Raw genomic sequence first — 9,956 nt, 5'->3', positions numbered from 1 at the left:
CGAGCGATTCACTCGCTTCGAGCAGTACTACTTTTAGAGGTTTGATAGTATTGACACGACATTGTAGTAGATCTGTCAGCATCTCCATATCTCCTCGTCAGCACCAACGACTCATGACACTGACGCCTCTGACGATGAAGACCATTAAGTTTATTTGTTTTATTTTTCTTTTTATTTTATGTTTATGCTTATTGTTATGTTTAGTTCTTGTTATTATTTTCTTAGACTTATTTTGTTTCTTATATTTTGAACTATATTTTTATCTTTATGGTTAGTTTTAATCGAGTTAGTAACCTTTTAATCTTCTTCACTATTTGTCTTTATTTTCTTATTAGTTTGCTCGGAATCATGCACTACATCTAGATTTGTCTACAATTCCACTTTTCACCATTCTGGCAATTTCATCCAATATTCAGAGCAGTTTCAGTTTTCTCCCTCTCTTATGATATTATACTTATCATGTGATTATATTTGTTTGTACATTGAGGACAATGTACATCTTAAGTGTGGGAGGTTATTTATATAATTATTAGAAAATCCTGAATTATGTATTGTATTTAAGTAATTTTCTCATAATTCCATTAGAATGAATTTTTGTCGATTTGGAATTTTTGTTGATATGTTTTAGATTAATTTGTCGATAATTATGTATTGGTTGATTTAAACTTGAAGACATATTGATTATTATTTAGTTCTATGATTAAGCTTAAACAGTTAAATTCATATTTTGAGAAGAAGCTCGTTTTCTTATTCTTGAATAGTTCTTGATTTATGCACTTGGTTTTAATTCAACATTTGTTATTTTTCTAGTTTGGTAATTTATCAATTCAATCTTGATTTTAACCATCTTTTTCGGCCTTTCTCCACACCCTTAACCTAAGCCCCATTACAACCTCTTAAAGACTTTTGATTTGTGTATCATCTCATTTTATAGTGGTGGAGATTTGATTTTCATTCAAGCTTATAGTAATAACCTTTCTTGTTTGACTATTGAGTGCTTATTATTGAACCTTAAACACTTTAAGTGCTTGAGTGAATCTTTAGTCAGGATGTCAATTCTTATTAATTTTGAATTAAAGGTAACTACTTAAATAAGGGGAGACACCTATGTTTTCGTGTTTAAAAATGTTAGCTTGGATTGTTTGAGACTTTAGTGCTCTTTTAGTTGAATTGTCAATGCATGATTATTTGTAAATTATTTTGAGACATTATTTATGGGAATTACAAGTCGAGAAAGATTAATTCTTAATAAGAGTTGAGGATTTTACTTGAGGACAAACAAATGCTTAAGTGTGGGGATATTTGATAAGCTATAAAATAACATATTTTAATCCTATTCTTAATGCATTTTTGGATCATTAATTATGCAAATTAGTGAATTTGATGCTCCTAATCCTTTAAATTCATGTTTCTATACTTAGAAGAGCATTTGGGAGTGAAATGAGTGAAAAACGAGCCAAAATCAGACAAAAAGAGTTATTTTCAGGATCCACATGGCCTGAGAATTTCCACACGGTCTGGGCACACGCCTATGTGAGCCACATGGGCTGGCCATACACCCATGTGCCAACCTGTGTTGATATTGTACCCTGCTTCCCAAATATGTAGGAAAACCCAAATTTTAGGCTTTCTGAGCATTCTAAAGTCTATAAATACCAATTAGAAGAAGACATAATGGGGCAATCAGAGAAGATCGAAGAAAACACTCAAAGAACGCCATCAAAATCAACTCAGAAGCAGATCTCCCTCAAGATCAAATATCTCAATTTAATTTCTTTCGAAGTTTTATTGAGTTTCTTTATGTCTTGTAGTTATCCTAACTTTGAAATGTTTGTATTCAGGATTATGAACTAAATTCCCTAGATACCTAGGGAGGATGAAACCTATGATGAATCTTATTATTTGATTTCTGATTTACATGATAAATACTTGATTCTTGTTCTCAATTATGTATGTTTATTTCTTGTTTTAATATTTTCGGGATATTAACTCATGCTTAATGTGCTTATTTCATTGGAGCAAAAGTCCCTGTTTAAGAGCAGATCTAGCATAATTGAGTAGAGTTGCATGCAATCCTAGAAATAGGATGACATAAATCTACTGGATTAGAGTCAAATCTAATAGGGGAATCCATATATTAATTTAATGCGAAAATGGGGGTTTTAAGTAGAAAGAGATTTCAATTAATCGACCTAGAGTCAGTTGTTCTTACTCTCGAAAGAGATACTAACATAATTTAAGGATTTCTATGGATCAAGACACAAGTGAATAAGTCATTTAATTTAGATTCATAATAAAAGGTAAAGTCTAGGTGGATTCTTTCTTGGGTATTATCTATCTCACTGGTTATTATTCGATTATTTCCTTGATTTATTCTTTGTTGCATTCTTAGATAAATTAGTTTAGTAATTTTAGATTAAACACAATCACTCTAATTTGTCAGCTAAATAATATAAAAACGATAATTACTAGTAATTTTAATCCTCGTGGATATGATATTCCTTACTCACCATAGCTATACTATTGTTCGATAGGTGTGCTTGCCTTTGTCGTATTTATAGTTAGTTTAGTGACCATTAAAATCTTACAAAGTAGTATTTATAGTCTTTACAAACTTAACCTATAACACCCATTTACCTAACCTACTCGCCGAGTCTGAGTAACAGGATGTCACATTTGTTGCTGGAGCAACTACCAATGCAAAACATTTAAATCATAGCATAATTCAAGCAAACATAAATATATCAATTCATAAGCATGATATACAACCTTTCCTGAGACTTATACGAGCCTACGTACACTCTAAAATTAACTCGTTGTGACGTGACATACTATTTTGGCTAAAAATGCACCAAATGGCACCTAATGCTAAGCCACGACATATTTCCATCACTTATGCTTAAATTAACTATCTTTTTATGTACCAAACATACCCAAAACATATTCAAAGGATCATATTCATCCTTACTACCAATTTCAACATTCAACCATTCATCAACATATCATTTTCACTTACCAAAATCACCAATCAAGCATAAATTATCTACTACCATGATTCATACTATTCCACATCTCAAATACAATTTCATATGTTTTGTAAGCATTCCACCACTATCAAATCATGCCATTATCAACAAAACACTAACCATTTGTATGACACTTTCATGCAAACTATTATATATACCTGATAAGTATATATACATTTATCAACTTCCAAAATCAACATCCTAAACATAGCTAAATATAAAAATGAGTCTACTAGGTCCATGTCATTTAACTAACAAAAGAAATTCACCAACTTTGTTGAGTTCGGGATTCTGTTTGGATGTTAAAGTTGATACTCGAAATTCACCAATTAAATTCTAAATGCACGAAGTGTATAGAGACTTAGAGTCGTGATTGTTTGAACCGGATCGACTGGATTGAGAACTGAACGGGGTACTAATCCAGAGGGAAGCATCAGAGCCGTTGACCAGAGGCGAATCCGGGGGGTTGGCAGGAATAGAAAATTGTTGTTTTGGCCCTTTAGAAAATTTTAAAATTTTAAATTAGTAAAGGTAAAATTACACTTTGGCTCCCTAAAATTATGAAAATTTAATTTAATCCTTTAAAAATTATAAGGATATATACTATTAAAAATTAAAATTTCATTTTGACCCTCCTAATTTTTTTTTTGGCTTCGCCCCTGCTGTTGACCCAAGAATTAGTACGAACAAATTGAACCAAACTAAAAAATTGATTGAATCATGTTTATTTTTTTAATTTTTAAAAATTTATTTAATTGAATCCTACGCATCAATCCAAATATGAAAACAAAAACTAGTTATTGTTTTTTAAGACCACATACTTCCTAAAAGATCGGAGTGGAATTGGATGGCTCGGGTTTGGAGGGGCCTATGGCATTGGAATTATGATAAACTTCAACCTAACAACAAGCAATGTCACTCAAGAGGGAGCCCAAAAGTAATGGCTGTGAATTAAAAAGGTATGATTGGGGACTGGGTTAGCTCTCAAAATCTTCCACTATTTTTAGCGGTCATTGTGAATGGCTAAGCGCATTTATCTATGGATTCTTCAAAAGCAGTCGTTAAAAAAATTCTTCTTTGAATAACGAGTTTCATGCAAAAGGTATAAGATCACAAATTCCTTTAGCTTTTGAATCCAGAAGGAGAAATTTTTTTCAAGAAACTAAAGGAGAAAACAATGAAGCCTATCGCAAAGAACGTTGCATTGGCTTTATCTTTCTTCATTTCCCTCTCTTTCTTCCCCATTATAAATACTGCTGTTACCAATCCCTTACTCACCGAAACCTGTCAAAAGGTAAAGAACAAGGATCTTTGCACCTCAAGCCTTGGGGCCGAACATGCCACCCAAGACGCAAAAGATGTAGCCGCCCTCGCATTGATAGCTATCAACGTTGCTTCCAACCATGGCGTCAACGCTTCCGTCTACATCAAGAAGCAGCTCCTTGACGGTAAAATTTTGGAACCTACAACGGAGCAGAACTTTGAAGATTGCTCGGAAAATTTCGACGACGCAATGCAGGAGCTTGACGATGCGCTGGCAGTCACACTGTCGAGGGATTTCAAACAAGTGAAAATCGAGTTGGAAAGCGCCATAGACGATGCCGACACCTGCATCTCCGTGCTGAATCAAAAAGCAGGAAAAGACAAGGAACTGTATGAAAAGACTAATCACTTTCGCCAACTAGTCAGCAATGCCTACGACATTGCCAATATTTTGGCTCCAAAATAATCATGTGCCCCGCTTAGCTTCATTACCTACTATAATTTAATTATTCCTAATTATAGAACAAGCTGTTGTGCTATGTAATTGTTGGAAATGAGAGGCGGACTTGTCCAAGAACAAGAACCCGATAGTTTGGATCGATTTGAACCGATCATTTAATTTTTCATATAAAATCACTACTTTTTATTTAAATTTAATTCTAAAACATCAAAATATAAAATTTTATTTTATTCTATTCAATTCGATCCTATTCAAACTCAACTCGAATGATTTTTAAATATGAAATGTGATTTTTTTTTTGAAAATGATGTTTAATATTAATCTATTATTTTTGGATACCAAAAAAGGTTATGATTATGTACAATTTCTTTTTGGGTAAACTGCAATTATGTTCACTTTTGTTTCTCCCAGGTTATTTTTTAATTACTTATATTTGAAATGTTACGTTTTAATCATTTACGTTATCGTGTTGTAACATTTTAGTCATTGAGTTGTTAATTGCAGTTAACGATGTAATGGTAAGCTGACGTGACACGTTAAATCATTATTTCAAACAAAATTTTTAGGTTAAATTATACAATTGGTCCCCATATTCTTTTTTCGTTTTGACCAATTTAATTTTTTCCTTTTATAATATTTTAACTTTCCTTTTTTTTTTCTTTATTTTCCATTCTCTTTTGCTTCTCCTTCTATTTTTCTACCTTCTCAATTTCTTTTAACATATCAAGAAGTCGAATTGGCAGTGAAGAAAGAAGCATGGTATGGGTTTTGGTTATAGGCAATGATAGCTTTCGACTTCCTGCTTTTTTCTTCACTGCCAATTCGACTTCCTGATATGATAAAATAAATAGAGAAGGTAGAAAAACAGAGGGAGAAACAGAAGAGAATGAAAAAAAAAGGGGAAAGTTTAAAGAACATAAAAAAAAATTAAATTGCTCAAAACAAAAAAAATATAGGGACCGATTGTATAATTTAAATTAAAATTATTGTTTGAAATGATGATTTAACGTGCCACGTCAGCTTATCATTACATCGTTAATGACAATTAACGGCTCAGTGGACTAAAACGTTACAACACGATAACGTAAGTAACTAAAATATAATATTTTAAACAAAAATGACTAAAATGTAACCTGAGGTAAACAAAAGTGACCATTAGTGTCCTCTCTTTTTTAATTGACTTCAAATAGAAAAAGTTGTTTCGTAATGATATTTGTCCCTTTCAAAGTAAGATAACCAATTATTTATTGTTACGAAGTTTAGTTCAAGATGTCCTATAAAAAGTTTAGTCCACCAACTGACCAAGATGACAGTTATAACTAACTTATACATGATTGAATTGGATAAAGAACCAATAGGTGATCGAAATAGACTTATAGCAGTCTTGTTCTCTTTTAAAATTTGAAATTATTGGTATCAGTTAACGTAAGCTGTAAACATTACACTTACGAGGATATTGCATGCTTAAGTTTACATTTATTATATAATCTAAAAATCAATTTAAAAAAAAAAAAAGAACGAATTTTTCATTTGCCAATTAGTTGCTCATGCTAGTAAGCTTGCGGTGTAAGGCACTCCCGTATTCGGTAACCAATCGTTTCCCAACAAGAATCCCGACACTGTAAAATTAGCAGCATCAGTAGCATTAATCGTATGATAACCAGACCATGTGACCCGACTCGAAGTGTTCGAACCCGGTCCACTATTGTCGTACTCGGCATAGTACAATGTACTAAGTGCAAAATCCCCGTTCCATTCTCTCCAACCAGCAGGATCTATCAAACTGCCCATGAAATTCTGCATGTATACAGTCCTCGAATACTCCTTCCATGGTCTCCCCAAATACGTTTTGAATGTGGTATTGCTAGAGGCTAGATCATCAGCGGGCATGATATTGCAGTCATGAATCGATATGCCTGTGTTTTGGTTAGGATCAGTACGGCCTTGTGCTGTGATGGCATTGAATTGACCGCTCATTGGTTGTCGAGGGTATATGTTGCAGTTCTGAAGAACTACCGCGGCATTTCCAAATATGAAATCAACGGTGCCGTAGATATCACAATCTCTGTAGAACTGCCTTAAGGAATGAGTGTATAGCGTATCTTGATATCCTTCAAAACTACAGCTATAAAATGCTGATAAATCGGCTCCATTTCTAAGTGCGACTGCTTGGTGCTTGATTGCCCCAGCTGTGTTCTGAAATGTCATGTTTATCGCAACAAAGTTTGGAGCCACCACAGCTGTAATAATGAATAAAATATGTCAGGTTAAGCTCATTTTTATTTATACAGGTTCACATGTAGTTAATCTAATTGAAAATTGAAACTTACCAAAAGTTGCAGAATTAAATGTTGTCCATCCGTCGACAACACTACGGTTTCCAGTGATGATTGTCTGATTGATACCATCACCAATCATCATCAAGTACTTTTTGTTCTTAGCAATTGAAACGTACTCTTGATAGACACCAGCAGTGATGTAAATTACAAAGTAACCATTTGCACCATTGGTGTTATTTGGAGCCGCAGATATAGCATCATTGATGGTAGTGAAATTCCCACTACCATCCTGACTCACCGTCACAATATCACTCACCAAGACCTCTTCATCAGTGTTGTTCGTTTGAAGAAGCTTTCTTCGGCTTACAGTCTCATAAATCGAGCGTGCTCGGCTCGACATTCTCATAAGCAAACGCCCATGTTTAAAGCCTAGTTGCTTGCTGCTACTAGGCTGCCACGTAGCCTTCTTCTTCCTCTTAGGAACCCATCCTCTAGTAAAAAGAGCCAACGAAACACTGTAAAGCTTTGTGTCATTTGTGAGAGGAACCGAGATGCCATTCCTTATGCTCCAAGCTGAAGAAGTTGATTGTAAGCCGTCCAAACAGGTCTGCTGATTAGTTAAAATAGCACTCAAAAAAGTTTGTACGTCGTCAGCTTCGACATTGGACAGAGTTGAACTAGTGGCATTCACGGTCTTAAAAGAGCTCAACAAGAAATCCATGTTGAGGTCAGCTAGAAACCGGCAATCCTCCAAAGCACGAATGGCGGACACGGATACCGATTGGCGGTACTTCCGTAAGTACTTCTCGACCAAGTTAACGAATTTCCTGGATTGCGACAGAGACTTACGAACAGAGAAACGCCCATAGTTGTACACATTGGTGGTTTGATTTGGTAACACGGATCTGCAATAAGAAGGGTCTGGGGTGGACTTGCAAACGGATCCGGGGGAGACCGGATCCGATGGGAGACTATCTGCAAAGGAAGGATATATGAACAAAGGAAGAAGAACAAGGTGACATATCATTAAAATAGAGCATGTCAGCTTCGAAGCCATTGCTTGTAACAAAAGAAGATTATGCTAAGCTGATTTGGAAGATATGTATTGGAGCATTAGGTCTATATATAGAGAGTGAAGAAAAAGTATACAAAGTCGTATTTGTCTTTTACTTTTAGAGAATTGCAGAGGTAGACCATACATTTATTAATAAATTGGAGTCAAGTCAACTGCAAATATTTGATTAAAAACGCGTCATTCATCTCGATGAATTGCAAATTATATAATATCCCACATGAACTGGGAAACCAACTAGCCGAGCTAGCTGTTCAGAAAATTTTTCAACATATATACGGCTTACCTACTACCAAAATAGTTTTAATTATCATGAAATCTCCTAATTTTGCCTAATTTCCCATTGGAATCTTTTATAGGTGGCGCATATACAAGGTCGTGTGAAATGTTTATGGCTTGATAATTATCTTTTATAATTTTATTTATATATTTTCCTTTAAAATAAAAAAAATTAAATATACATAAATTATACAAAATGAAACAACTCCACCTAATTATTAACCTAACGGCACTTTGTAACATTTGTAGATGTAGATTCTTAGGTTTTTCGCTGCCGAACCCTTTTGCTGTGTATCCAAGCAAATTAAACTTACTATTACTACTAAAGTTTTATTTTTTACATAAATTTGTATATAATTTAAATAATAAATATTATTTTTGAAGACTTTTTTATATTTTCATAATTTATATCGTATATACATAAATTAATTAAATCAACCTATGATGAATAATTTTCAAAGTATCGAATTATTTATGAGTTAAAACCAAATATCATGATTTTAAAACTAACAGGCTTTAGATGTCGAGTCACCTATCACATTTTATTACCTAATAAATACTTCTTTGTTAATGAAAGAAAAATTGAAAATTAATTTCAGTTATTTGGTAAACTCATTGATAACTTTTTTTTCGGTATTATCCAAAATTTAAAGGCTTCACGTCCAAGTCCAACATAATTCACAACCAAAGATTCCAACTGGCCTAAGACGCAACCTCCATAGGCGAAAGTGACATTCGCCCAAAAATGATTTTTTTTTTTAGTTTAATCCCGGATTTTTAAGTTAATATATAGTAAATATTATTTAATCCATTTAAAAATAATTAAATCATAAATTAATTAATAATAAAATTATATTTTAATCTTTTAAAAATTTATTATTCAATTTTACCTTATTAAAAAATTTCTGAAAATTTGCCCCATACCCATATTTTGGAAAAACTTTCTTGAACCCAAGAAAATTATATTGAGACTTGGGAATAGATATGGCAAAACCCGAACCATCCAATGGATTCCGAAACGATTCGTTCCAAATGGAGCAGATTTTTTCTTTTAAAAAGTGGATGCGAGACAGGGCGTGGTGGGTTTTTTTTTCTTTTGGATAGTGAGTATGGAACGGTTATAGTAATCGTTTGTTCTACCCCCACCTGCACTACTATATGAAATTACAATTTTATCTTTGTATATATAAACTATTAAAAGGGTAAAAATGTAATAATGTAATATAGAAAAAAATCGATATATTTTATGTTTAAATATAATTTTGAAAAATTATGCTTAAATATTTATTTAACTTTAAAAAGATTGAAAATATTAAAAATAAGTAACAAAATTTAAATTGAAATGGAGTGAAGTGTGGCAGGGATGGATGTATCCAACATCGATGGAGATGATAGTGATTTCTCTAGATTATACATTTATAATGGAACAGGGCGGATTGTAACACCCCTTACCCGAGACCGTTTCCGGAGTCGAGCACGAGGCATTACTTAGCTTATCTTACCAATTCGGAGCATAAAAACTAGGTTTGAAAATTTATTTCACTATTTACAGCAAATCTGTCCAATCGCGCAGCAGT

General features: G+C 33.2%; 2 protein-coding genes across 2 annotated transcripts; one reads left to right on the top strand and one right to left on the bottom strand.

Annotated features, from left to right (window-relative positions):
- Nucleotides 1-4,203: 4,203 nt before the first annotated feature.
- LOC105762173 (pectinesterase inhibitor) lies at nucleotides 4,204-4,755 on the top strand. Its single transcript, XM_012580072.1, has one exon. The coding sequence runs from the start codon at nucleotides 4,204-4,206 to the stop codon at nucleotides 4,753-4,755; it is 552 nt and encodes a 183-aa protein (XP_012435526.1).
- A 1,353-nt stretch (nucleotides 4,756-6,108) lies between these two features.
- LOC105764101 (probable pectinesterase/pectinesterase inhibitor 7) lies at nucleotides 6,109-8,133 on the bottom strand. Its single transcript, XM_012582571.2, has 2 exons — nucleotides 7,080-8,133; nucleotides 6,109-6,989 (listed from the first exon to the last, which is right to left on the bottom strand). The coding sequence occupies exons 1-2, from the start codon at nucleotides 8,083-8,085 to the stop codon at nucleotides 6,295-6,297; spliced, it is 1,701 nt and encodes a 566-aa protein (XP_012438025.1). The 5' UTR covers nucleotides 8,086-8,133; the 3' UTR covers nucleotides 6,109-6,294.
- Nucleotides 8,134-9,956: the final 1,823 nt, after the last annotated feature.

This window comes from Gossypium raimondii, chromosome 12 (genome assembly GCF_025698545.1).
Source record: "Gossypium raimondii isolate GPD5lz chromosome 12, ASM2569854v1, whole genome shotgun sequence".
Lineage (NCBI taxonomy): Eukaryota > Viridiplantae > Streptophyta > Magnoliopsida > Malvales > Malvaceae > Gossypium > Gossypium raimondii.
Note: the sequence above shows the minus strand (reverse complement) of the source record. Positions and strands in the feature narration are given on the sequence as shown.

Bases quoted from the DNA above. Each gene is read 5' to 3' on its own strand.
- LOC105762173 (XM_012580072.1), top strand. From the start codon at position 4,204: ATGAAGCCTATCGCAAAGAACGTTGCATTGGCTTTATCTTTCTTCATT.
- LOC105764101 (XM_012582571.2), bottom strand. From the start codon at position 8,085: ATGGCTTCGAAGCTGACATGCTCTATTTTAATGATATGTCACCTTGTT. The intron at 6,990-7,079 runs GTAAGTTTCAAT...TCATTATTACAG, and splicing joins ATTTAATTCTGCAACTTTTG to CTGTGGTGGCTCCAAACTTT.